Source organism: Penicillium taxi (assembly GCF_028828555.1).
Source record: "Penicillium taxi strain IBT 34144 chromosome Unknown utg000005l_segment0_segment0, whole genome shotgun sequence".
NCBI classification, from domain to species: domain Eukaryota; kingdom Fungi; phylum Ascomycota; class Eurotiomycetes; order Eurotiales; family Aspergillaceae; genus Penicillium; species Penicillium taxi.
This window is the reverse complement of record NW_026643207.1, coordinates 4,173,377-4,201,369: the sequence shown is the minus strand read 5'-3', so window position 1 is coordinate 4,201,369 and position 27,993 is coordinate 4,173,377. Positions and strand designations below refer to the sequence as shown.

Sequence of the window (27,993 nt, the reverse complement as noted above, 5' to 3'; positions counted from 1 at the left end):
GCTCCAATATGGGCTCGGTCAGATCAGTCGCATCTGCGACACGAGATATCAACGGCTACCAACATGAAGCTTTTCATGAGAAACCAACACAGGATACAAATCTACCTCTACAACCAAAAGATCACCCAAGTCGATATGTACTTGGATTATTCCGCGTCAACAGTGCTGGAGAGAGTGGACGGACAGGGTTCCACTTCATCCATTTCTGCCGAGTGATTTTCCAAAGCGTCTGTTCAATGTCGATGATGGTCAATATACTCTGGCCCTTTGTCCCCGCCGCTATTGCAATTCACTTTGCCCGGCCTGATCTCCATGTTTGGGTCTTCGCCCTCAACTACATAGCCATGGTCCCATCGGCAAATGTCCTTGGATTTGCTGGCGGTGAATTGGCAAAGAAACTACCAAAGACAATGGGTGTCTTGCTAGAAACTGCTCTAGGCTCGTCAGTCGAGCTTGTGCTGTTTATGGTTTTGTTACACAGAGATGGAGAAAGCGGTCAGGGTGACCTGATTCCTGTCATCCAGGCCGCTATTCTGGGCTCGATCCTGGCTAACTTGCTACTTTGTCTGGGCACGTGTTTCTTTGTTGGCGGTCTAACACGAAACGAGCAAGTCTTTCATGAGGCGGTTAGTGAAGTTGGATCGGGTCTGCTACTGGTGGCAGGCTTTGGCCTGTTGATCCCAAGTGCTTTCTACTCTGCTCTTAAATCATCAGTGAATGAGGAATTCACCCTGGTTATGTTGGACGATTTTGCGCTGAAGATCAGTCGTGCCACCGCCGTCATTCTTCTGCTGGCCTTCGTGACGTGAGTTTTGACCAATATAACTTTCGAGTGGCTCGATTCGCTAACTTTATGATAGATACCTTGTTTTCAATCTGCACAGTCACAGCTCAATCTTCGACGATATCCTGGAAATGGATGAGGCAATGGATGCGGACCATCATGAAGAGATGCAGAGAAAAAAGCTCACCTTTGTAGAATGCCTGGTCGCCATTGTGATCTCTCTGGCATGTGTCAGCATGTCTGCCGTATTCTTGGTGCAGGAGATCAAATACATCGTAGCCCGTGGTGTCTCCGACAATTTCCTGGGTCTAATCCTGGTCCCGCTGGTTGAAAAGGCCGCAGAACATCTCACGGCTGTCGACGAGGCTTGGGATAACCAGATCAACTTTGCACTCTTCCATTGCCTGGCCCCATCTATCCACACTGCACTTCTGAATGCCCCACTTGCAGTTCTTGTGGGCTGGGGCTTGGGCAAAGAAATGAGCTTGAACTTTGAGATCTTCATGGTTGTCCTTCTGGTCTTATCGATCCTGGTGGTAGGAAACTTCCTTAGAGATGGAAAAAGTAATTACTTGGAGGGTGCACTTTGTGTGTTTGTCTATTTCATCATCGCTGTCACAACCTGGTTCTATCCCAGTGTCGAAGTGACTTCAACAAACTAATCCTGATATGGATATGGGTTTAGATATTTTATCATTTTGTACAAATTAAGTCTTCTCTAACTAATTTGAAAAGTTGCAAATTGCCAATCTCCTGGCCGGACCATTCAATTAGACCTTGGAAATAATCTGATTTGCTTATCTTCAATATAAATTTATCTCTTCAGTTTACCGGCTACCTGGGGCTTGATTACTGGTGCTCAATTGGCAGATTTGTATACACTCACGTGACAGAAGAGCGACTGCGACGTGGACGATGATCGATCCTAGTCTCCTGTGAGCTGCCGATCCGCAACATTTAAGTGCGATACTTCATCACAGATAGTGAACCAATTCCATTTTGAAAATTCATACCAGAGCCTCTGGTCCCTACAATAATTACCTAACGTCAGTTTCAAGTTGGACATCTCCGGAGCTCCAACCCACGGACCACGCCCCTCTGAAATATGGAACCCTCCATTCTTACCGACGAACTCATTTCGACGCTCAAGGAACGAGATATTCTGGTTCAACGCGATGTGATAGCATCAGCATTAGAGGATTCGGTCACGGCACCCAATAATGCGGAATGGATATCGAAGCACTTGCGTCCGGAGACCTTGCTCTCTAAAGAAGAGCTGATATTGTTAGTCTACAATGTTGCGATATTCAAAATGCTTTTTGGCTTACCCGTTACCATAGATACTCGAGGCTTGAGAGTACCGGTACTCTTCAATCCATTCTTAGGGACCCCGATCTCAATGCAACGCGACCCTTTCTGGAAGGCGACATTCGAGTCGCAATTGAATCCCTCCAAGCATCGACTGCTGCAATCAACAAGCAGACTAAGCTATTGTCTATACAATGTGAATCGCTGAGAAAGACAATGCGTCGACAAGATGGCTTGGATCAAAATCGAAGTCAGGAGATTGCACGTTTGCGGAAGAAGCATGAAGCTGGAAGACAGAACACGACAGTCGCGGTAAGGATTCTATTTAGAATGGACCGAGAGGAGTAATGGCTAAACGGGTTTAGGCAATCGACCTTTCCAATGAGCTCGAGACCATATTTAGAAGCGAGATGGAGAAGACGGGCACGGAAAACAAAAGGATTTTGTCGACATTATCGACTCAACTTAAGCAAGATGATCAGGTTCTTGCTAGATTGGAGACTATAATGTCTGGGGTGAAGTCAAACAGGGGCGATGCATCTACTGTCAAACGAGCAGCTCATCTCAGTAGCCTCCTGGCAAACTACAGTGCATCAGAAATCCACTGTCGTCTTGATCGGCTATACCTGGAGGCGCTTCACTTTGGAGGCTCCTCTATTCAGCCATCTACAGATGAGTCTGTTGACATTTTGGAGCAGGAATTGGAGTCTTTGTACCCGGAGATTGAGATCTTGGCTCAGATGTCGACTGAACAAGAATTCCATGATCCTGTCCTTCGTGAAATATATAATGAACACAGCATACTTGGCGCAAACTCGCAGCAGAAGTTGGAACAGGTACGTTATATTCTCTTAATTCCTACGCACCATCTTCATCCCCATATCTTGTCACCTATTTTCTCTCCTCCGTACGTATATTGACCTCGTAAAACTTACAGGTTCATGATGCCTTGATTGACATGACCCGTTCCAAACAAACATGGGTAAAAGAGCTCGTAGGACGAGAATCTTCCTGTGAACTTCTGGAAAAACTAGCAACGCTCTATCAAACAGAGGCAGCTAGCCAACTGATGCAGTCATCTTCCCGACGTGACTCATTGAGACGCCGCTCGACCCAGTCAGTTCTACACACAGCCACACGAACTGAAAATCCAGTGCCTGATCAGCCTGCCCTGGAGAACATCCTGCGGCGCAATGGGGTCACGCCCGACTCTGTGCTCCGACCGAGCGCAGAGAATACTGGCGATTCAGCCATGTACGAGAAGAGAATCCACATGCGCGACCTGCTACAAAATCTCGGGATCGGGACGGAAGCTCCCCTCGTGGCCCACCTGATATCTTCGGATAGTGCATTGCAGCTTCTTTCATCCTCTTTGCATGCCAGCTCGCCTTATGCCAAGTCTTTGCGCAACGCCAGTCAAGAAGAAGCTATATTGGGCTTAGAGCGCGAACTTGAGTTAATTCAGAAGGGGATTCAGGGATTGAACCTCGATGTTCTGCACCGACGAGATAAAATGCAGGACCAGTTCCTTGGGCAATGGCGCTAAGTGTGGCATCTACATGATATGCTGCCTAAAGCTTTGATACTGTGAAGTAGGCAAGGATAGATAGGTGCCCCTCTCAAGTATGTATCAGACTCCATCTATGCCGTATCCACTCGTCCTGTGGTCAGGGGTAGATACTTGAATATCACAACGACCAACATCCATCCGAAAATCTGATTCGACAACCCCTGTGGCGGTGCAACGGCTAGTGAATAAGAAGAAGATGACGGAGCCCAAGTATGCGGTAATCAGCAGAAACCATAGTTACCAGACTAGTTCAAACATATTCCCCGACTGATGTAATGACCAAAAAGATTATGAAAATGGCATTGTGTTTGGCTTCAATAAACCCCAAAACTAGGCAACAAGCAGCGCCTCTCATGTGACTCGCCATAGAACACGATATTATCGCCCGAAATACCCCGTATCTTTTCCTGAGCGAGGCTGATTCCGAGGATTCAACAAATTAAATTGTTCTTGAACTGTTGTATTATGTGGTGAAGGCTCTATACACTTGTCACTCGTGGTTCGCGGGTGACTTGCGCGCCGCGCCGTTCCCTGTGACCCGTAACCGTATCAGCCACACCTGGTACATTCATAGATCCAGATGCAGGTGTCGAGGTCATCAATTAACCCTGTGTTTAATTCCCATTAACTCAGGACAGGGATTTGTGCTATTTTATTACAAAATGGACCTGATCACCGCGAATGACCTCGATCTTATGTTGAGAGAAGAGCCTCCATCTACGTGACCCTTTTCCACGTGTACACTAAACCCTACATTCATTCTTCGAAGAAAAAAGGAATTAACAAAGAGGACGAAAATAAATCACCTGAATAAAAGCCCATGACTAGGTATTCTTGATACACGTCAACTCCATAGCTTCTGCTAGCTAGGTAGTTTGTCGACTGGGAGTTACCTTCTTGCCTTTCATACTCGAATGATACCTTTACCTTTTTCAAAGATCCGAAGTTTGTATCTCGACATCCTTATCGACCAAGTGATTCTTCGAAATATTTTCTGCTTTGGCTTTGTCTGATCTTCATTTATACATTGTTATCTTGACGCATCGCATAAGCGAAACGAAATATGCCCTATTGCCCTTGGTTTGGATACAGCCCAGGAGTCTCGGAAAGACTTCGAAGGCAGGTTAGAAGCCACGCATATTATTCCGAACTGGACCTGAAGTTCGGACGGCGTCGGTATGAAGTACCCGGCCAGAAAAAACGAGCCACCAGGCCTAGACAAAGCAGAGCACCAATCTTCCCTCTGAACGAGAGCCGCGATGACGAACGTCCAAGTCGACACCTGCACAGAGAATCAGAGCAATCTACACCAAGGTCTCGGATATTCATAGTCGATCCACCGGGTGAGGATGATGTCGTTGAATTCGTATCTAGACCCCGGGCCCGTTCTTTCTCAAGAGGTCGGAATCCTGAGAGACCACCAGTACGAACTCGCGGTCCCCGACCTACACGGCCAAGGTCACTGTCAAATTCACCAGTCCCTCTTCACCCAGGACAACGCCGTCACTCAGACTGGGAGGTTCCTGCCGTCCGATTCACCCGGGCAACAAGAGAAGAGCGCCGGCAGACCACAACCCTCGAGTCCAGGCACGAAAGCAGGCGCAGGGAACGCTCACGCTCACGCTCACGCTCTCGAACCCGAGAGGAGCGAAAGATCCGCTTTGAAATTCTCAGCTCTCCTCGAAGCCTATCTCCCCCGCCGAGGGGAAGACGGATTATTAGTGTCAGTCCAGCACCAGCAACAAAACCCAGATACCCTCCCAGTCTTGAAAGAAGCCCGCGCAGAGGACTTCGTAGGGGTGCCCTCTTTGACGACATTACGTCTAGTAGACGGGTGGTGAGGCCTGTTGAACCGGGTTGTTCAGATGGACGGCCTCAGAAGGTGCGAATTATTGAACCTAAATTACGTCACGAGGAGAGGGAAAGACTTGTGAGGCGACCTGGCTCGGGCTCATATGAATATCGAGCCCCTCGGAATGTGAAGATCATTTATGTTCAGCGATCATTTTGGTGGACTTGAAGTCTTGACCTTCCTTGTCTTTGTTTTCTTATGCAATCCAAGGTTCCTGTGGGCGTTATCGTCGTGAGTTGTAACATTTTGCTGGGTGTTTATTTGGATGTTTCGATGGAGAAGGACAAGTGAGATTTCCTAGTTAGCGAGCTGTGATTTGAGTTAATTTTAGCAATTTTAGCAGTGAATTTGAAGGATAATTTGATTTGCTGGAGATGAGTTGAGTACGGAGTAATTAACATGACGAAGCGTTTATAAAGGCGGACCGTGCGGTGAATCCAGACCTTATTATTTTGCCTCCCTCATTACCCACCTCTTCCCCTTACCCAAGTCTTCCCTGTTCCTGTTCCATCCTTTACTTTCCTGCATTAAGTTTGCTGATTTAACTTATCGGATCAATGCACGTAATCATGTCTTCCGCTCGGACTCAGGCGCTAATCGTCGCAAGTTACACAGATCCACGATCGATCACCCATTTCACTTCCCTGTCGCATTGCCCTTCCATCACGATTCCTTGAATCGCGCATCAAAGCATCGGAAGTGGTGCGGTCTTAAAATGAGAAATTTAGTTGGAGAGCCATTAACCTGTGAAGGGTCTGCTCTTTGTTCGGACTTGACATATTCCCACGCCGGATAAATCAATGGCGGCTATGACACAAACCGAAAACGCCTCACCGGCGACGCGCGCTTTGGAATTGGACTCACCCGGCACAGAAGAAAATGCGCTCCCACAAATGTCCGGTATGATCTTAGATGATCTTGCACCAGAGTTCGTCCTGCAGCTACTATGTAACAATCTCGACAATCTTAGTGCCCTGGAGCCAAACTCTTCAGGCGTTCAGTCGCCCTCAACAGATCAAGATAATATGAGCAGTATGGACCTACATTTCGGGCATACTGATGGTGCGGGTGGCCGAAGCAAAGGAGAGGCCTTTCAGCTGGCTGTTCTAGCACGTAGATTCCTCTCAAAGAGCGTGCCCCCAATCGCGATCACCGATTACCTGGAACGACTACACCGGTTTTGTCCCATGTCTACCGCCGTGATCCTTGCCGCCAGCTACTATATCACCCGGATGGTGTTGGTGGAAAAGTCACTCTCCGTCACGCCCAAGAACATGCACCGACTTGCCCTTGCAGCCGCTCTTGTGGCCACCAAGGCCCTCGAAGACCTCGGCTACCCGCATAGTCGAGTCGCCAAAGTTGGTGGGGTCAGCGAGCTGGAGCTGTCCAAGTTGGAGATCAGTTTCTGTTTCTTGTTGGATTTCGACCTCTATATGACCGAGGAGAAGTTGATTCTCGAAGCGATGCTACAATTGAGGTCACAAGGGACCCGAATTCCCCGTTGATCTTCCCGAGTTTTTGACTCGATATCTCAGCCATCTTTTGTAATTCTGTTTTCATATGAGCCCACAAAGCCGCATCATATTTAATTATTCGACATGTACTAGGAATCTAGTCAGGAACTTTTTTCAATGCGGACTCGGAAATACGGCAGCCTAAGGAGGCTGAGTAATTGATGTACGGAATATTTTTAGACATAAAAGATCAAGATCTTTATCCACGCTAATTGTAGAACTTGGAGTCTGAGCAATTATTGGGATCATATTCGGATAATCTATTGATTTGAAACGGTGTACAGAACTCGCTGCCAGCTGCACATCATTGAACGCGTGGTCCGACTTCCCCGACCCAAATTCAAGTCTTCCGCTTCACCAGTTCACGCCTTTCCAAGGTTCCCTTAACTTGGCCTGTCATTTCAAGTATTTCATGGACGGTGTATGCGATGTTCTTTTAGACTCTATTCTTGAGACAAGTTCCTGGTATCATCTCCTTCCGCTCCCGTGTCCCTCACCCTTTCTCTGCGCCCATACAGAGAAGTCACGACCACTCCTCCGCCATGTCCTCCTCCCCACAGTCCCAAGGGGGTAATCCCTCGCAGACTCCCGGTTCAATATCTACGAATGACAATAATACAAATGCCGACGTCGAGCTGAAGAGCATTCAGTCCGAAAAGGTCAAGCCGAAGTCCAAACCCAAGGGTTCAATTCCACTAGGAGAGGATATTATGCAGCTGGCGCGGATTGGAGAGATTGGCGCAATGAAGAATCTGCTTGCGACAAAGAATCTTTCCGCTAATCACCAGGACGAAGAAGGAATCACTCCACTACATGTTTGTTTCACCCCCAGCTGTGGCCGTCGCACGAGAGCGAAGAGACGATGCATAGAACCGTTTGATTTCTGACTAGAAAATGTACTCAATAGTGGGCCGCAATTAATAACCAATATGCGATGTGCAAGTTCCTCCTCGACAACGGCGCCGACGTAAATGCAAAGGGTGGAGAGTCGGTGGCCACCCCGGCCATGTGGGCGGCGCAACGATGTAACTACTATATAGTCAACCTGCTGCTTTCCCACGGCGCCGATCCACTTCTGACCGATGTGCAAGGATACAATATTCTCCATCTGGCAACCATTGACGGCAACGCGTTCCTCGTCGTCCTCCTCCTTCACCAAGAGATCCCGGTGGATGTGGTCGATCAGCAGGGTCATACTGGGTTGATGTGGGCTGCGTACAAGGGATATCCAGCATGTGTCGATCTATTCCTGCGATGGGGTGCCAATGCCAATTCTGTGGACGAAGGAGGCCTCACACCCCTCCACTGGGCATTGGTCAAGGGTTCGTTGCCTTGTGTTCTCAAGCTGCTAGAATACGGCGCAGATCGATTTGCGAAGACCAGAGATGGCAAGTCACCTATGACAGTGGCCCAGGAAATGAACACGATACGAGTCTGGAACCGTGCTCTTGCTGAGCAAGGTTATGAGGCTGATGGCAGTCAGAAACTCGCGCCCCTTGGTCTGACGAATTATATTCGGAACAAGAGCATCATGTCCAAGTTCTTCTTCCTCTGGCCATTCTTGACCATCTTCATCGCACTCTGGATCTTGAGCAATGTGGTGGTCTTCATTAGTGTCCCCGCTACAGCACTGATTGTGTTTGGCATGCAGTGGATTGCGCAGCAGCTGGCGAACCGCGGGCCTTCTGAGTATCGGATTCTACAAAAAACCGTATGTTTTGATTTTGACCCTTTTTTCGTGACTAGAGCTAACATTAGTCAAGCCATATCTTGCTGGTGTTTTTGCAGGAACCCTGTTTTGGACTGGTTTCCGTTATTTCTTCCAAATTTTGCCAGGTGAGCCTCGGCCTTCAAATGGGATTTTAGAGTGTGACTGACATATATAGCCACCTATTCCTCTACTCCGATATTGAACATATTGTTTACTGTCTTCTTTTGCCTGACCACCTTCTTCTATACCATGGCCATGCTGGAAGACCCAGGATATGTTCCCAAGATTTCTAGCCGCAACCAACAACGAGAAGTGGTTAAGCAGCTGTTCGAGTTGTGGAAGTTTGACGAAGAGAATTTCTGTATCCCATGTATGTCGAGAAAGCCTCTTCGCAGCAGACACTGTCGGCGCTGTGGTCGCTGTGTTGCCAAGCATGATCAGTATGTTCCCCTATGCTATTTACCCATTGGAACCTTTACTAACACTTCTAAGCCACTGTCCGTGGATCGACAACTGTGTCGGAGCAAACAACCTGCGCCATTTTGTTCTTTACATCGTCTGCCTCGAGGTTGGAATCATCTTTTTTGTGCAGTTGTCCATTGGCTGTAAGTAGATTTCCAAGTGTGGACAGAGCATATCAGCTAAAAGATCACAGATATCAACTCTCTTCCTTCTCCGGTCGGTGCCAAGTGCAACGTCATCAATGACACCCTGTGTGAATATGTCTCTCGCGACATCTTTACCTTGGTTCTTGATGTCTGGGTTGTTCTTCAGCTGGTCTGGGTCACCATGCTATGCGCTGTCCAGCTCCTCCAGGTATCTCGCAACCAGACCACATATGAGAACATGAGAGGCCACTCGATCGACCGATCCTTCCCCAGCACCCAAGCCTTCGCCTCAGCCATGACAGCCGGTGCCACCTCACTAGATGGCGCTGGTCTCTCAGCCACAGGACAGGGCCCCAACCCAGCTCTGTCACGTCCTCCTCCCCGAAGACACCGTGGATTCTGTGCTCAGTGGTCTTCCCTACTAGGCTTTGACACATTCTTCGCTACAGCCAAGGACGGACTACGCGATGGGCCCAACGCCGGGCCCCGCAACCCCTTCTCTCGTGGCGTGGTGACAAACTGCCGTGATTTCTGGTGTGATTCCGCTCCGATCTTCGGCAAGCGTCAGCCCGGCAGTGCCATGCTTAGCGGGGAGCTAGTGAACTATAACGAAATGTACGAAACCCCGATGCGCATGCACACTGGCAGGACCGGCGATGGCTACCGCAGCGTTGCCGATGAAGATCCCGAACGGCTGGCCTAAGCTGTGGTAACAATTTGGGAAGTTCAAAGATATATGTTATTAATGACCGGTTCAACCGTAATTTTAACCTTTTGCTTTCCTTTTTATGGCAGCGAGGTGCATTGCGTTGTTTATTTTTTTTAGTCGTTGTCAAGTATTTAGAGCTGTATATCAAACGCTACCTATGTACCCTTCACTACCGACCTCGGCCCCGGGCGACGGGGATTGAATTTAACCTTGAAATTAAAGCCGGGATCGGATGTTTCAATCAGAAGAAGTTGTTTATCTGATGAACCCCACTGCAAAGCCCTGACATCCTCGCCTATGATATACTCATTTGACTAGTGATATGGTGACATGCATGAACTTTGAAATGAACATGCCTGTCATGCAGTCTCCTGCTAGCTATGGTGCCATTTAATCGAGGCCTCTGCGCAGCCCTGGAGTTGTTCAACACCAAGATCTACCTAGGTATCATAGGCTAGATGGAAGTTCGATCTGTAAACTGCCTGCCGACCTCGGGGAAATTAAGTTGAAGATTGGGTACTAAATGCCAATGCCCAAGCCATTAAAAAAAAAAGTCTTGATGAGCCCAGATTCGCAGGTGGTGGACTGACTACTTGGAGGGGTTGAGACAAAATTCAAAATGAGGGGTTATCAAGTGGATCGAGATCACCTGCATGCAGCGTATGGATTCCGCATAATGCTAAATAATGGGAAAAGCAGATAATTATGCATAGGCAGGCGTGAAGGTAACTAGGTAGGCAACTAAATAGGTGTCAAATATCTTATACTTCCAAAAGTATGAAATATAGTTCAACTTTGGAACTTTTACGAATACGTCATTCGAAGAAAACAGAAATTTTAAGCCATTTAAAAACACACTAACTATACAGTTTGAAAGACCCACAGGAAATAAGACGAGCAGCAGACTAATTTCCATTAATTTTTATGCCTAGTTAGGGCCCAAGCTGCTGAGATCAAAAGTCTTATACCCACACCTTGACACGGGAAAAAGCCTCTAAGCAATCCACATAATCCACCGATTTCATGTTTTTCGCGCTTGTCTCGGTCAGCACTAAGATCATCTATAAATCCACTATATTTTCACTTGCCCCTCTTTATATTCATATTTATGTTGCCCAAGGTGACTAACTACTAACTAGCCTGCTTAAAGACTGAGCTATTCACGTTACTGCCAAATAAGAACTCTCAGTATATGCACTGAGAGTTACCTGAGTTGCCTGACTAGTGAAAACTCTCCAGTCACCATCTTGCTTAGCAGATTTAGCTTCTGATACTCGATGTATTGAAACTTGCTATGCTCATTTACGACTCGCCAGACTGATTCATCTTCATTTCCTGGGCCTGCCAATCTCGCATAGAAGAGTACTCTGCATCCTTCACGATGAACACCGCTTTTCAACGTCATAGCCAGCAGGAAGAGGCACGGGTGGACGAACAGGTAAAATCGTCTGATTCTGTAATGTCAGTCTGGAACCCATCACCTTCTATATTGCCTGGACCACAGCTGCTTCACGAGCTGGCCTTGAGTGGATCACATGATGCCTATAGTGCTATTGAATTCTTGACTGCGGATGGAGACATTATCTCATTGTCATATCATTCTTTGAGCCGGATATCTTCGAAGCTAGCAGCACAGATTGTCCATGCTTCACAGAAGACGGAAAACTTCGTTGTTCCTGTACTCTTACCTCAATCATTGGAGTTATATATCACCTGGGTAGCAATCCTCATGGCAGGAGGTGCATTCTGTCCTTTGAACATCGATGCACCCCCAGAGCGGATAGAATTCATTCTGCAGGACGTGGCTGCCTCTGTTGTTATCACTCAAGGTGCATTGATGACGAGAGTCCCCCAGAATGATAACATTGCTGTGATCAATACAGACGGTTTGGTGACGGACATTGAGACAGATGAAGTCCCGTCACCAGCCTTGAACATATCTTCCTCCAACTTAGCCTATGTAATGTATACATCTGGGTCTACCGGCCGTCCAAAGGGCGTCGGGATTTCTCATCTCGCTGCAACCCAATCATTACTGGCGCACAACGACCTGATACCCCCATTCACTCGATTTCTGCAATTTGCCTCGCCAACCTTTGACGTTTCTGTTTTTGAGGTCTTCTTTCCACTAATGCGTGGAGCGACCCTGATTGGTTCTGACAGGGAGCAAATGCTTCTCGATATTTCCCACGTCATGACTACAATGAAGGTTGATGCCGCTGAGCTAACGCCAACTGTAGCGGGAGAGTTACTGCGTACCCGTGCCGCAGCACCCAGCTTACGGGTTCTGCTTACTATCGGCGAAATGCTCACCAAACACGTTGTAGATGAATTTGGTCAGTCAAAGAGCTCTGATGGTATTCTTCATGGCATGTACGGCCCGACAGAGGCAGCAATCCACTGTACAGCGGCCACAAAATTCCAAGCCAGCTCTCGAGTCAACTTGATCGGAAGGCCTTTCGAGACTGTTTCTGCCTTTATCATGTCGTTAGAATCCGATGATGGCTCTACAACACAGCTGCTTGATGTCCTTCCACTAGGTCAAATTGGCGAGCTTGTCATCGGTGGCTCACAGCTAGCAGATGGATACATTAATCGACCTGATGAAAACGCCAAGGCGTTCATCGAGCACCCTGTATACGGTCGACTTTATCGAACAGGCGACAAGGCTCTAATGTTACCCTCCGGCGAAATCGAATGCTTTGGCCGCATTTCTAGTGGCCAAGTGAAGCTTCGTGGTCAGCGGATAGAGCTTGGAGAAATCGAGCATGCCATCTGCCGAGCACCCGGCGTTCGGAGCTCTGTCACAATAGTAGGAGGTGGCAGTTTGGCAGCTTTCGTTCTGGTCAGCGACAAAGGGACCACCGATCGCGAACTTCGAGATGTCTGCCGCCAGTGGTTACCTCGATTCATGGTCCCGGGAGAATTTATCCTTGTGACTCAATTTCCTCAACTGCCCTCTGGGAAAGTTGATCGCAAAGCGTTGGAGGCGGAATTTATTCGCCACCACGATTCTGCACAGACCGATGATCAGCAGCCCTTTAGGGACGAGCTTGAAGAAACAATTACGTTGTGTGTGGCTGATGTCCTTGATCGTCAGCTTCACTCGACAGAGAGCCTAGCAGCAGCTGGCCTAGACTCTCTTGCTGCTATTCGACTAACCTCCCATATTCTAGAGGCCGGAATTCGTTTGGATGTGGCTCAGGTTCTGGATGCAGATTGTGTGGAGCAAATATGGCTACTAGCCAAAGAATTGGAGGCCACACAGCCCACCGAAGACCCGGAAACAGAGCTTCAGATGATTTACCAGCTAGTCACAGATGCTGGTGCTACAAGAATAGAGTCTTTGGGGATCGGCTCACAGGTTACTGAGATTGAACCAAGTAGCCATATACAACAAGCCATGATTCTGGAAACAGTCAAGAACCAAAAAGCATACTGCAATTGGATCGAACTGGAGTTTGAGTCTTCAATCAAGTCTACTGCTTTGCAGAATGCATTTTTCCAACTTGTGAAACAAAATTCCTTGCTCAGATCTGGATTTGTGGAGATCGGTCTGAAAGATCATTCTTATGCCCGCTTTACGTGGAAGGAGGTTGACGAACGGCTAATTCAAACACGCGATGTTTTCGACTATAACTCCTCCATGATTGCTGAGAATGACCTTCTTTATCCTCTCCAGGTGCAGTTGAAAGAGACAGACCAGTGTCTTCGAGCACTTGTCCAGATTCACCACTCCATCTATGATGGATGGTCGTGGCAAATGATCTTGGAAGACCTCCATCATCTTCTGGCTGGGGAGAATGTTCAGCCAAAACCAGCATACAACGCAGTGACGAAATATTTCATTGAATACAAGTTGAGTGAATTATCCGACGAATCTTCCTTGTTCTGGCGTGATCAGCTTCAAGGAATCTCTGCTACATCTTTCCCTAAGTTCCATGGGAAGACAGACGTGGTCCAAGGTACACGAGAGACCCTTAGGGTGTTAGATGTCCCCATCGAAAAGCTCAATAATGTATCGCAAAGTCTCAGAGTCAGCCGGCAGACCATCTTCCAAGCGGCTTTCTGCTATATTCTCTCAACATACCTTGGTTCTGATGACGTTGTTTTTGGAACTGTATTTTCAGGCCGGACAATACCAGTCAAAGGGATAGAATCAGTTCTAGGTCCTTGTATCCGAACTCTCCCAACGCGTATGAATCTTGACAGGATGCAAAATATTACTGATCTTTTGTTGGCGATTCAGAACATGAACCGCAAGTCTCTTGAACACGGTAGCCTACCCCTCCAAGATATCAAGAAAATATCTGGCATCGACCTACATCAGAACCTTTTCGATGCTGCCCTGGTGTGGCAAGAGAGTATCTGGTCTGATCGACCTCAAAGTACTTCATTCCACGAGGTTGACTCTGCGGAATTTTTGGATTTCGCACTCTTGGTAGACTTTGAGCCTCGGAATGGCAAAATACTTGCCAAGGTGACTTATCAAGAGGCTATTTTGCCTCATGAGCAGGCTTTGATGCTCCTCGAGCAGATCGACTGTGTTGCAGGTATTCTCATTGAGAGCCCCAACCTGGCAATTGATGAGATCGGTCGTCACCTCGCTCCTTCCATCCTTTCAGTCTCCCATTCAAGTAATCTAAACCAAAATATTTCCGGTCTTGTAGCTGGTGTTGAAAAAGCTGCCTCCGCTGCACCTAGTCGCACTGCTGTTGAAGTACTCACCCCAAAGGATTCGAACTTTACTACCTCAGAGATCCAAACCATCTCCTATGGCCGATTAAACTCCAGAGCCAATTGCTTTGCACACCACCTACTACACAGAGGTGCGAAAACGGGCGACTTGATTGCCATTCTTCTGGACGAGTCTATTGATTGCTATGTTTCCATTCTGGCAGTTGCCAAGATAGGGGCTGGTCTCTTGCCTTTAAATTCTCAAACTTCAGCACAGAATATTCATATAGCGTTGACTTCTGCAGATGCACAATTTTGCATTATCCCATCATCCGCATTCCAGGAAGACCTATCGACCGCTCTGGGATCAATTCAACAAATTCATCTTCCCGAGTATCTAGACAACTATCACGACAGCAATTTTATCACGAATGACGACCATTTTCATATTGTGTGTGCTGAGAATTCTGCTTACTATTCCTCTCAGGAACTGCAAAGCCAGGTTCATGTGCTTGCAAGTTCTTTCTCTTGCGGCCTAGGGTCTAAAATACTCCATTCATTCCCACGAGTATCTGCCGGTCAGTAGCTCCCTATATCTCTGAGTATATGCCATTCTAACATTCAGGCAGACTATTTCATTGACACTTTCCTCGCGTGGCATACTAGCTCAACCCTTTGCTCTGTATCAGAGGAGTCATTTGTAAAGAACCTTCAGCAAACCGTCAATAAAATGGAGATAACGCATCTGAGTCTACCACTCAGACTAGCTTCCCTTTTGACCCCGAAGAGTGTTCCCAGTGTTCAGTTCCTATTCACATCTGGGGAACCTTTGAATGCGAAAGTCCTTCGTGACTGGTCCAACAACGGCCTTTGCTACGGTACTGAAAGAATTTAATCTGATATCGAAACTTCGGAGCTAACTTGGATATAGGCTACAAAACACATGGCTTAGCTGGTATCCGGATGTTACGTTCAAACTACGAGGAATCAACCTCCCTTGCAGGAATTGGCATGCCACTTGTGAATACGTCTGCCATGATTGTCAGGGACTCTAGTGAGTTCATTCTGCAACCTCATGGCGCAGTTGGAGAGTTGTGCTTTGGTGTAAAACAAGAGGTAAGCAGTTTTTTGGGCAATCATGAATATTATTGGAAACAAACTTATTCTCGTTACAGGGCCATAACAATCGTGGCTTGAAGATACCCACAACGGGATTCATAGATCATCCACAATTTGGTCGGGTCTATAGGACTGGTGACTACGGTCGATTCCTCTCAGATGATACCATTGTGCTACTCTCAGGGTCTCATCAAGAAAATATGTCCAAGTTTATGGACTTGGAAGAGATTGAACTTGTTCTTGTCTCGTCTAAGCTGGTTCAAGACTCATTAAGTCTAGTTCTGAGCGACGAGATCACGAACCAACCCAAATTGGTAACAGTCTGGGTCCCTTCAAAACAAGTTCAAGACCTTGAAGACTATGAAAACCTTAGTTCAGTAGTCACAGAGCTTTTTGAAGAACTCGGCACGAAGTTCTCGCATTCTAAGCTCCCATCTCACCTGGTTCCGATTGTCAACATACCCATGACCGATTTCTACAAAACTGATTATGAAGCCATTCAGCGATACATCAAAAAGTTGAGTCCTGAGACATTGCAACTTTTCTCTGGCAATATTGGGACTGAAAACTCCGATGGCACTCTCACAGACGTTGAGAAGATCATTGCAACTGCCCTTTCAGCGGTGACTGGAGCCGAAGAGAAAATCATTCGGCGACACACTTCGTTCTATAAACTAGGACTTGACTCCTTATCCGCCATTTCCTTCTCACGAAAACTGCAGGAATCTGGATGTGGAAGACTTCCCGTATCGACAATCCTGCGCCAAAGCTCTGTTGCCCAGCTAGCAGCTTCTGTTTCTGCTGCTTTACACAACAAACAGTCTCAAAAGCCTGAACCTATACTCGAAGAGGCACCCGCATCTGTCTTTGATAAGGAATGGCTTCTTGGAATGGAGGCAGAGTTAAACTCTGAAAATCTTTCTGTCCAAGGCGTCTATGCCTGTACGCCGTTACAGGAAGCAATGCTGGCAGCAGAATCAGACCTTCATTCAACCTATTTCAACCATATTCTGCTTCGATTGAATACAGATGCTGGGGAGTTGAAGAATGCATGGGTCCACATGTTGCAGAGGCATGACATCCTCAGAACCTGCTTCAGAGCAACCGATGATGTAAGATTCACCTATGCACAGTTTGTTCTAGAGAGTGCAACACTACCGTGGTCCTCCGTTGAAATATCTCCAAGTGGCCTTAGCCACGATGTCCAGATGAGAAAGTCAGAATTTGAGCATCAGTCACCAATCAGTGGAACGCTTCCGTATTCTTTGACCGTTTTTACCGATCATATCACTCATAGCGCGTATCTCCTGCTATCAATCCACCATGCTCTGTATGATGGCCAAGGAATATCGCAGTTACTCTATGAGCTTCAGCTTTCTCTTTCAGCTCAAGCACTGCCCGAAGTCACACCCTTCCACAAATTCATCGAGTACATGGTCTCCTCCAGCTCAACTATTTCGGACAAATTTTGGGACCGATACTTGTCTGGTGTCTCGCCAACCCTGTTCTCAGTCCCGGAGAATATCAATGGCATAGCTGACCAGTCTGCCTCTCAGAAAACCCAAGCAACAGTGAAAAGCTCCCTGACTACATTCAAACAACAATGCAAGGATCTTTCTGTGACACCACTGAACGTCTTTCACGCAGCATGGGCGAGGCTCCTGTCCCTGTATGCTGATTCGTCAGATGTCTGCTTCGGTAATGTTTTTAGCTGCCGAACCATTCCTCTGAAGGGTGCAGACAAGATAGTCGGGCCTTGCTTCAATACGCTTCCGATCCGTGTCAAGCTTACTCCCACTTCAACCAACGCGGATATAATGAAGATATCGCAGAAAAACAATAGCGACATCTTACCTCACCAGTTAAGCACTCTTCGTCAGATTCAGAGACGTGCTCTCCGTGGAGGCTCTCAACTCTTTGATACGTTGGTCATTCTTCAGAGCACCACTGAAGTTGACTCACAATATTGGGAGATTATTGAAGATGAAGGGAACATGGGCTTTCCTCTCATCTGCGAAATACTTCCTGATGAAGCTAATAACACATACAATCTCTGTATTCACTTCCAGACATCTTATCTGTCTCGCGATGTGGTAAAGAGGCTTGCGCGAAGCTTTGTTGATCTCGTTGAACACACCCTTCAATATCCTTCCGCACAGGCTTCTGACAGAAGGTCAATTGAAGCAGATATTCCGCACATTTTTGCAAAAAACCAGACTCCCAAACCTAATGGTCGTCAAATCTCTACCGTTCAGCAGAACTTACGAGCTTTATCTGACCAAGAAGAGTTTCTCCGAGGAATTATCTGTAACTTTTCGGGAATCAACCCAAACACTGTTTCCCTGCATACAACTCTCTTCCAGCTAGGCTTGGACAGTATCAATGCCGTTCAAATCTCCGGCAAGCTACGTTCGATGGGCTACAAGATCCCCGCTGGTGATATTCTTGAAGTATGTTCTCTCAACCCCTTTTACTGCTATTCGCAACTAATGAGATTAGGCCGCTTCAATTGAGAAGATTGCATCTCTTCTTGAATCTAGCGCCCAGGGAGTCAAAGAAGATGAATTCAACTTCAATGCATTCGAGAAGCGGCACTTGCCAAACGTGTGTGCGCAATTGAATATATCCTTGCAGAACGTACAGTCTTTACGGCCTTGCACTTCCGTCCAGAATGGCATGCTGGCCCTCTATACACGCTCCCAGGGCGACTTCTACTTCAACCGCATGGCCTTGAATTTTTCAGCGCCACTGGACAAAATTTTGCTCAAGGAAGCATGGTCAAAAGTCATGGCTCAACATGAGATGCTACGGACTGGGTTTGCTCAATTACAGGACAAGCAATACCCGTTCGCTATGATAACCTATCAAGAACCCATTGGTCTACCATGGCACGAGACCGATAATACCACCACAGATGATATCAAAGCTCAACAGCGGAAAATCTTCGAGAATATTCACAGGCCTCCTTGGCAAATCACCATCGGAACTTCTGATACAGTCTCCATGATGCATTTCTCTGCCCTTCATGCGCTCTACGATGCTCAATCTCTTGCACTTATCTTTTCGGATGTCGAAAAATCATACCTGGGGAAAACACTCACGAAGCCTGTTTCCATTCCAGCAATCTTAGGACCAATTTTGGTTGAAAGTCGCAAACAAAGCGAGACCACGCATGGTTTTTGGAAGGGACTGGCTCCGGAAGTTCAGCCATCCAAATTTCCAGATTTGAATCCTATTCGCACAGAGAATAAAGAACTGCTAGGATCCTCTATCCGATGCTCGCAGTCTCTTGAAACACTGGAAAGTCGCTGCAGAGAAATAGGAGTGACGCTCCAAGCAGCCGGCCAGGTTGCATGGGCTAGACTGCTTTCCGCATATACCGGAGAACAGAATGTCACATTTGGAGTGGTTCTTTCTGGTAGAAGTTTGTCTTTAGCAGCCCAGGATGCTGTTTTTCCTTGCCTGGTTACCATGCCATCACCCCACCACATTGAGGAAACGAACCGTGAACTGTTAAGCAGAGCAGTGACGAGAAATGCGTCCCTGGTTAAAAATCAATTCACTTCTCTGGGACAGATTCAAAAATGGTTAGGAAGTGAGGAGCCACTCTTTGATACTCTGTTTGTCTACCAAAAGTTCTCGTCTCAACACAAGGGCTCTGCATCATGGGATGTTGTGGAAGAAGACACAAGAATTGATGTAGGATATTCCCATGGCTTCTAGTGTTTTGAATGCTAATATTTTACAGTATCCCGTTTCTATCGAGTTGATTCCACATTTGTCGGATCTGGAAATCCGTCTCAGTTATAGAAGTGACCTTGTCCCTGAGATTCAAGCCACCACAATCTTAAATCAGTACAACAAGCTGCTTGAACAGACTGTTCTCTCACCAGACTCCAACTCAGACAATTACCTATTCCTTGGGGATCAGTTGCTGTCTGTCACACCTGCAAAAGAGAAGGTCATCTCCAGTCCTTTTACTCTATTACATCAATTCGTTGAAAATAACGCCCAAAATATCCCAAACAAACTTGCATTTGAGTTCGCTTCAAGTATCTCTGCAAAGGGCGTGGAAAAGAAGGCCTGGTCCTATCGGGAACTCAACGAGGATGGCAACCGAGTTGCACACTATCTACAAAATAAGGGCGTCAGGCCAGGTGGAATGGTCGCCATTTGTCTGGACAAGTGTCCTGAAGCCTCCATTGCAATCCTAGGTATACTCAAAGCAGGCTGCTCATACTTAGCCATCGATCCCATGGCCCCTATCTCGCGCAAGAAGTTTATCATTGAGGATTCCGGTTCTACGATTCTGTTTTGCAATCAATCGAGAACAGAAGAGCTCAGCAGCCTATCCGGCGTTGAAGTACAAGCTGTTGATGAAGCTGGTCTTTACAGTGATTTTTCGTCTGCTCAGCCTTTACTTCCACGAGAGATCAGTCCCGATGACTCATGTTACTGCTTGTACACATCAGGGACTACAGGAACACCAAAGGGCTGCGAGATCACTCATAATAATGCGGTACAGGCAATGCTAGCATTCCAAAAACTTTTCTCGCCGAATTGGGATGAAGATTCTCGATGGCTGCAATTTGCATCATTCCATTTCGACGTCAGTGTCCTCGAGCAGTATTGGAGTTGGAGTGTCGGTATCTGTGTCACATCCTGTCCAAGAGACCTTTTATTTGAAGATTTGCCTGGTACTATTCAAAAGCTTCAAATCACACACATTGACTTGACGCCCAGCTTGGCAAAATTGGTTCACCCTGATGAAGTTCCTTCATTGTGTCGCGGAGTATTCATCACTGGGGGAGAGCAGCTCAAGCAAGAGATTCTTGACGACTGGGGAAGGCACGGAGTTATCTACAACGGGTATGGGCCAACAGAAGTCACTATCGGATGTACCATGCTTCCTCGAATGCGCGCCAATGACAAGCCAACTAACATCGGACCTCAATTTGATAACGTGGGCTCGTATGTTTTCCGGCCTGGAACTTCAACTCCCGTCTTACGTGGTGGTCTAGGCGAGCTTTGCGTATCTGGCCCTCTTGTTGGAAAGGGATATTTAAATCGAGCAGAGCTGACAAGGGAACGATTCCAAGACCTGTCTGAATATGGAGATCGCGTCTACCGGACCGGTGACTTGGTCAGAATTTTGTATGACGGCAGTTTCCAGTTTCTCGGCCGAATTGATGATCAAGTCAAGCTGCGTGGCCAGCGACTTGAGATTGGCGAGATTAATGAAGTAATCAAGCAATCAACACCTGAGCTGAACGAAGTTGCCACACTAGTCATCAAACACCCCAAGCAATCCAAAGACCAGCTCGTCTCGTTCATCACCAGTGTAGATGCAGACAAAAAGGCCCCTTTTGAGGTTTCCGCCTCTGAAAAGGATCATGAGTTGCTGTCAACAATCAAAGCTGCTTGCTATACGCATCTTCCTGGTTATATGGTACCAACACACATCATACCAATGACCCGTTTCCCACTGTCTGCGAACAACAAAGCTGATATGAAAGTTCTGAAAAGTCTCTATGAAGAGATTTCTATCGAGGACATTCAAAAATTGACATCTATAGGTGCTCGTCGAGGCGTCAAAAACGTGCGAGAAAATGAAATTATATCAGTTCTTGCCAAATTTGTTGGGTCCGCTGATTCGTCCATTTCTTCCTGGTCGAGCATTTATGAGCTGGGTCTTGACTCTATCTCAGTCATTGCATTCTCCCGGAGTCTCAGAGAAGCTGGCTTTACCCAAGCTCAGCCATCTTTAGTCATGAAAAGTGAGTAAAAACTGATCTAGCCTCAATTATAGTGACTAACACCAGTGAAGATCCTACTATCGCGGGGATGGCCTCTGCGTTGCAAACATCCACAGGTCCATCGAACTTACAGGATGATCTGCACCGAAATACAAAGCAAGCTATCCAAGCGTTTGTACAGAAGAATTCACACTCAGTCATTGAAAGTCTCGGCATTTCGGATAGTAATATTGAGCAAATCGCACCATGCACGCCTCTCCAGGAAGGTATCATATATCATTTCCTGTCAAGCAACACACCATTGTACTGCTCAACTTTCAGGTTTCCTCTAACCTCATCCGTCGATCTGTGGAAATTGAAAGCAGCATGGCAGAAAGTTCAGAATCAAGTTCAAATGCTGCGAGCGCGTTTCGCTCCTTCCCCTGATGGCTACGCACAAGTCGTACTCAGTAATGACAAAATTCCTTGGTTTCAGTACAGAGTCAACGGATACGATGGATTACTTGACATGCATTCAAGGCAAGCCGAGGCCTGGGCTTCCCAGATCGGCGATCTATCTACACGGTTATGGGAAGTTGGTATCATCACGTATGACGAAAACCATGATTTCGAATGTAAGCATGTAATGTTCCTCAACATTTTCCATGCTCTTTACGATGGAAACAGCTCGAACCTTCTTCTCAATCTCGTATCGGACGCCTATTTTGACCAGAAAAGCACATCTGAAGAGGCACCGAATTTCCTCGACGTTTTACATCTGGGGCCTCTCTGCAAAGACCCTGCAGCAGAAGTATTTTGGAAAGACCATCTTGCCAACAGTCAGAGTCGACCTCTCTCTAATCTGGACCCGGAAAATTACGGCTTGTCGGCCGTTCACGAAATTCGCATTGATACAACTGAACACCTAGACAAATTGCGGAAATCACTCAATGTTACCGACCAGGCCATCCTTCATACATGCTGGCTACTCACCCTCCATGAATATTTCAAGTTTGTACCACCAATCGGAATAATTGCTTCTGGTCGATCTCTTGATGTTCCTGGTATTGCCAACATAGTTGGTCCTTTGTTCAACACTATCCCAAGCGATGTACAGCTTCGAGGCCTCAAGTCATGGTCAGAAGTTGCAAGGAGATGCCATGAGTATCACGTATCCACACTGCCTTTCCAGTACACTGCTTTACGAGATATCGCAAAGTGGCTGAAAAAGAGTCCGAATGAGCTAGTTGAGTCTCTATTTGTGTTCCAACGTGAAAGTACGGATAGTGAGTCGTCGGCAGGCAAGTTATGGACTTCAGTGGACTCTTACGCACAACACGAGTACCCTTTGGCTTTTGAGATTGTACGAAATGGCAATACCTCTCTTTGTGCAACTCTTGCTACCAAAGAAGGCGTGATCCCTCCCAAAGATGCCAAGAGCATGCTTTCCAATTTCCAGCAGATCCTCTATGATTTCTCTCAGAACCCGGATCATGAGCTGTCTTACACCGATTTGGCCGAAAATAAAAATATCACGAATGCCCCTCCTCCCAAGAGCGAGCCTGGATTCGAGTGGACTCCGTTGGTCTGCAAAATTCGAGATGTCATTGCAAACATTGCAGGGGTAGATGCGCAGTCGATCGGTGAAAACACATCCATTTTCGAAGTTGGACTTGACAGTATCGATGCTATCAAATTGTCTTCAAGACTCAGCAAGCTGGGGGTCAAGCTTCCAGTAAGCAAAATCATGCGTTGCCGCAATGTACAGGCAATGTCCAAGGCCAGTGAGCCAGTGGAATCCACCCAATCCGAACAGAATGAGGCATACCCGCTGCTTAATCAGATGGAGACAGCCTTGACAAGTTTCCTTGAACGGGAAGGACTTTCCCCTCCATCAACCACTCGTGTTATCCCCGCTACTCCAATTCAGGAAGCGATGGTGGCAGAAATGACCTCTTCTGGGTATATAAATTACTATAATCACGAGATTCTGGAGCTAGAACCTCATGTGGATCTGCTCAAGCTTCAAGAAGCATGGAAAACTGTTGTCACAGCCCATCCGATCCTTCGCACATCATTTGTTGAAGTTTGGGATCCGGCCATCCCAACCTCTTACGCCCAGGTTATTCATAGCGAGGACACATTTGATCTTCAGACTGTACACTTGCATGGATCTCCTGTTGATTCTGTCATCGAGCTACAGCGCAAAAGAGCCGCTTCAGATCTGAAGAATTGCCCTCTACTGACTATCACGACAGTGCTGGATGAAAATGTTCGCTATCTCGTCCTATCAATTGCACATTCTCTTTACGATGGCTGGTCAATCAATTTACTTCATGGCGATGTGGCAAAATCTTACATGGGAGAACACTGTACTCGTCCGGCCCCCGACGCAATTTTAGAGCAAATACTTGCATCGTCTGGCGAACGAGCGCTCAAATTCTGGCGCGCTACGCTATCCCATTGTACACCTGCAACTTTCCCAGCAAGAACTCATTTAGATGCCAAGTCCACGGTAGTTTACCGCGCAGAAAGAACTCTTTCAATATCGTTTGTGAAGGCCGAGTCTTTCTGCAAGCGCCACGGTATCACTATACAGGCACTGCTAGTCACCTGCTGGTCTCTCATCCTAGCATCGTATGTCAACAAGTTGGATGTTGTTTTCGGCCTTGTTCTTTCTGGTCGAAATATGGTGGATTCCGAGCATGTGATGTTTCCGACTATGAACACTGTAGCCATGCGTGTCATTCTTCACGGTACTCGATTGGAGCTTGTGAAATACGTTCAAGAGACATTGTTGGGAATTTCAGAGCATCAGCATTTCCCGCTACGTCGAGCTCGACCTGACGCGGTATCTGGGAAATTATTTGATACTCTTTTCATTTACCAGAAGAGCCAGCTGGTAGCTGATACAGTGCCATGCTTGTATAAGTCTACTGGGGGAGCATCCGATGTTGATTATCCAGTCTGTGCTGAGGTTGAAGGTGCTGGTGAAAATCTCGTGGGAAGGGTAGCTTGTCGTGCAAGTGTTCTTGGAGAAGAAGGCACTCTTGAGTTGTTGGAGCACATGGCACTAGTTTTGGCATCGATCGTTAATGAGCCAACTCAACAAACTGTCGACGTTATCGGGGACTCCATGAATGTTTCTGGGTACTTGGTTCTTCAAAATAACACAGTGCAAGATGTCACTGGCGCGCCAGTCACGAGTAGTACTGAAGAGTGGTCATCTATCGAGTTGACGATCCGGAATATTCTTTCCATTGTCTCCGGAGTACCAGAGGATTTAATCAGCAAAGACGCCACAATATTCCAGCTTGGATTAGATAGCATCAGTGCCATCAAGGTTGCTGCTCTCCTGAAGAAACAATCTGTCAAGTTGGCCGTCAGCGATATGCTTAGAGCAGGAACAATCGAGAAGATGGCCAACGCAGCAAACATGACCCCTGAAGAATTGACACAGACCGAGATTTCCAAAGCCCTGGAAGACTCGATGCCCAAAACAATCGATGCCACTTCACTGCTTCAAGCCCATGGTGTCAACTTGGAAAACGTTCAAAGTGTCTTTCCTGCTACTGCCGGACAGATATACTTTTTGGCCATGCATACCTTGAATCCAGAAGTATTCTATTCGAAATTCTCCTTCTTGGCCTCAACTCAATTGAGCCAGGAGGTCCTTGATAACGCATGGTTACTTCTTCAGGATCAAACACCAATCCTCCGAACAGCTTTTATTCCTACCCAGGTTAGATCATCTCTGCCATATATCCAATTTGTGATGAAATCTGTCCAGAATCCTGTCCATTGGCATGAATATCTCCAGAGCCAAGCTGTCGCAACGAGTGTCAGACAAAACATGGGTACAGTGCCGGTTGCACTGCATGCCTGCCAAACTGAAGAGGGAACGGCGATTACCTTGAAGATTCACCATGCACTCTATGACGCCGTCAGCCTTCCGTCCATGATGCAGAGGCTTGCGCAGCTTTGCAGCCCCACGCAGCCCAAAACAAAATACGGAGTGTATGATATCTCCCAGCTCGTAGCAGTCCAACATATCCAATCGCCCGAGGAAATGCGATCACAATTCTGGAAAAATTACCTGGGCCAAATCTCAACACGTCACAAAGAGCAACAAGGTACGGGTGTCTTTGGTGCCATTCAACAATACTACCGACCGAGCTTAGTTTCAAATATGTCTCAAGTGAACATAGCCGCCAAAGCACAGGGCCTTAGTATCCAGTCCATTTTCTTAGCGGTATATGCTCGAGTCCATGCCCAGATCGTCGTAGATACACAGCCTCTTGTCGTGGGCTTGTACCTCGCCAATCGATCTCACGTGATGGAAGAATTGTCTGAGATGGTTGCTCCGACAGTGAACATTGTCCCACTGCGCCTCGACAATAAAAACAGCCAAGACCCATACGGACTCTTCGCCATGGCCCATAAGATCCAAGACGAGATCAACGAAATCAGCATGGCCGCGCACTCTAGCGTGTCCCTTGCAGAGATTGCACTCTGGACAGGCGTACACATCAGCACCTGTATCAACTTCCTGCGACTGCCAGAATTAGAAAAAGCGACAGGTAGTAGTGCGGATAGTGAGCAAGTGACATTGAAGTCAATTCCGCGCGAGGAGGTTGCAAATTTCAATCAATTCAGTCCGAAAAACGACGCCACTGGGTTTATGCGTAACGGTGACAGTGCAGGTCAATCCACTTCCACGCAAGTGAGCCAGGTTGCCGCTTCAACGGCGGCTATTGAGGGAGTCTTTTGGGTAAGCGAACTATTCCGGACCCGCAAATCCTGTCAATCCTGCAAATCCTGCAAATCTAGTCTCTACCCCTTGTCAGTATAAGGCACTAGTATCAGGTACTAACTTAATTTCTATAGCCTACGATCGACGTTGAGGCAGCTATCCGAGAGGAGGGGTTGGATTTCGGACTTTTTGCTCCAGAGAGTCTACTTGACGGCGAAATCTCCGAGAAGATCATCGAGGCTGTGAAGGAGGAAATGATGTCCTTGACATATAAGGACATAGCATAAGAATCTTTAATTCATGGGTCTGGAGGGGCGGCTCGTTCTTCTTTGCTCAGACTGCATGAAGATCCATTGTTTTGATTCAATTCTCGTTTCTTTTTTCTTGTTTTGATCCAGTCAACTATAGGAATTGGAGACCAAAAGTGAAGTGTCCCCTTTTCCATGCATATATTTCTTTTCCAGTACTTTTGAAGTTCGGATGTGTTCCATTTCGTTGTCGAGTCTTAGGGGGTAATGCGAGTAAGTATTGCATACATAGAACGAGAGGGGTACTTCCGCACTCCGTACTCGTACATCGAACGGGACGGCACGGGCGGATCCTGACATTCTCCACCAGAATGGTTGAATATCAGGCAGCAAAAGGGGCAAATTTTGTCAGTTGGGCAATTGAAGACAAAGTTGTCCTAATTGAATATCAAGCGGGAAAATGGAAATCATTTGATTGCTATGGGGATATTTGCCACTGTTGACTGTATAGTACCCAAAGTGGTGTGTACCCCGTAGTATTTCGTATGGTGAACAGTACCATATGATGGATCAGATGAAAAGAACAGTGTCGTAAGATCAGAATAAACAAAAAAAAATGCAAGGGGAAATCTCGTGGAGCCTATCGGTAAGATCGGTATCAAGTATTAAGTATTATTAAGTACTATGCTAGAGTTTTCCTGCATGATATCTTTATTTATTTATTTTGATATCGACCTAATTAGGCGTCATCTTCTATTCTGGCCCTCTTACATGATACTTTATAAAAGAAGACCTGTTTAAGCCCAAATGAAAAATCCATTTCATTCAGATTTGAAACAACCAGCTACCTCGGAAGTGATATTCTATGTTAGAGATCGGATGTGAAGGTCTATTATTATGATTTATTTGTTTATGTTCACGACGCGTCTCTTCCGCTAAATCTCATCAGCCAATCACATAACTTTTTTCTGCTTATATAATCGGCTCTAAGATCAACAACGCGACAAGGCGCGTTCTCAAGGAAACCAGACCAACCTTCAGAAAGGTCCTTGCACTCTCTCAATTTCCCCCCTCCCCCCAACCCCTCGGTCATTCTCGACATTCCAACCCATTCGCTCCCTTTTTCCTACTTCCATTCCGGGAATATTCGCAGCATTCTCCGACGCACATTTTTCCAGCTCATATCCTAACTATCCCCGTGTGGGTCCCTGATACTCCGCGCAAAGATTCTTTAAAGAGAGAGGGGGATCTACCCCTTACGCCTCCGTTCTTGCTTGAAACAATCTGTATTAAAGAAAGTTTCTGCTTCGCCCTTCAATTCCAGTATCTATCGTCATTGACGCGACGCTTTATCGAAGTCTGAAACATTCCGGCGCGTCCCTTCTCGAAACAACCAACCCTGGTC

The 27,993-nt window shown here is 46.8% G+C and overlaps 6 protein-coding genes across 6 annotated transcripts; 5 read left to right on the top strand and 1 right to left on the bottom strand.

The window, feature by feature from the left end:
• Positions 1-8: 8 nt before the first annotated feature.
• N7495_008839 (hydrogen/calcium exchanger domain-containing protein) lies at positions 9-1,446 on the top strand (the record flags this gene model as incomplete). The annotated part of the gene is made up of 2 exons (XM_057211490.1): positions 9-805; positions 861-1,446. The coding sequence occupies 2 exons, from the start codon at positions 9-11 to the stop codon at positions 1,444-1,446; spliced, it is 1,383 nt and encodes a 460-aa protein (XP_057061033.1).
• A 443-nt stretch (positions 1,447-1,889) lies between these two features.
• On the top strand, positions 1,890-3,638 carry N7495_008838 (uncharacterized protein; the record flags this gene model as incomplete). The annotated part of the gene is made up of 4 exons (XM_057211489.1): positions 1,890-2,068; positions 2,125-2,404; positions 2,458-2,928; positions 3,030-3,638. 4 exons carry the CDS (start codon positions 1,890-1,892, stop codon positions 3,636-3,638), a joined length of 1,539 nt encoding a protein of 512 aa, XP_057061032.1.
• Positions 3,639-5,165: 1,527 nt separating this feature from the next.
• N7495_008837 (uncharacterized protein) lies at positions 5,166-5,480 on the bottom strand (the record flags this gene model as incomplete). The annotated part of the gene is made up of 1 exon (XM_057211488.1): positions 5,166-5,480. The coding sequence occupies one exon, from the start codon at positions 5,478-5,480 to the stop codon at positions 5,166-5,168; it is 315 nt and encodes a 104-aa protein (XP_057061031.1).
• An 834-nt stretch (positions 5,481-6,314) lies between these two features.
• Positions 6,315-7,019, top strand: N7495_008836 (putative cyclin-dependent protein kinase complex component; the record flags this gene model as incomplete). Its single annotated transcript, XM_057211487.1, has 1 exon — positions 6,315-7,019. One exon carries the CDS (start codon positions 6,315-6,317, stop codon positions 7,017-7,019), a length of 705 nt encoding a protein of 234 aa, XP_057061030.1.
• A 551-nt stretch (positions 7,020-7,570) lies between these two features.
• N7495_008835 (ankyrin repeat domain-containing DHHC palmitoyltransferase family protein) lies at positions 7,571-10,050 on the top strand (the record flags this gene model as incomplete). The annotated part of the gene is made up of 6 exons (XM_057211486.1): positions 7,571-7,843; positions 7,936-8,739; positions 8,792-8,864; positions 8,915-9,179; positions 9,232-9,344; positions 9,395-10,050. 6 exons carry the CDS (start codon positions 7,571-7,573, stop codon positions 10,048-10,050), a joined length of 2,184 nt encoding a protein of 727 aa, XP_057061029.1.
• Positions 10,051-11,437: 1,387 nt separating this feature from the next.
• Positions 11,438-26,627, top strand: sidC (nonribosomal siderophore peptide synthase SidC; the record flags this gene model as incomplete). Its single annotated transcript, XM_057211485.1, has 8 exons — positions 11,438-15,311; positions 15,363-15,611; positions 15,665-15,849; positions 15,909-18,302; positions 18,352-19,551; positions 19,601-21,629; positions 21,680-26,358; positions 26,475-26,627. The coding sequence occupies 8 exons, from the start codon at positions 11,438-11,440 to the stop codon at positions 26,625-26,627; spliced, it is 14,763 nt and encodes a 4,920-aa protein (XP_057061028.1).
• Positions 26,628-27,993: the final 1,366 nt, after the last annotated feature.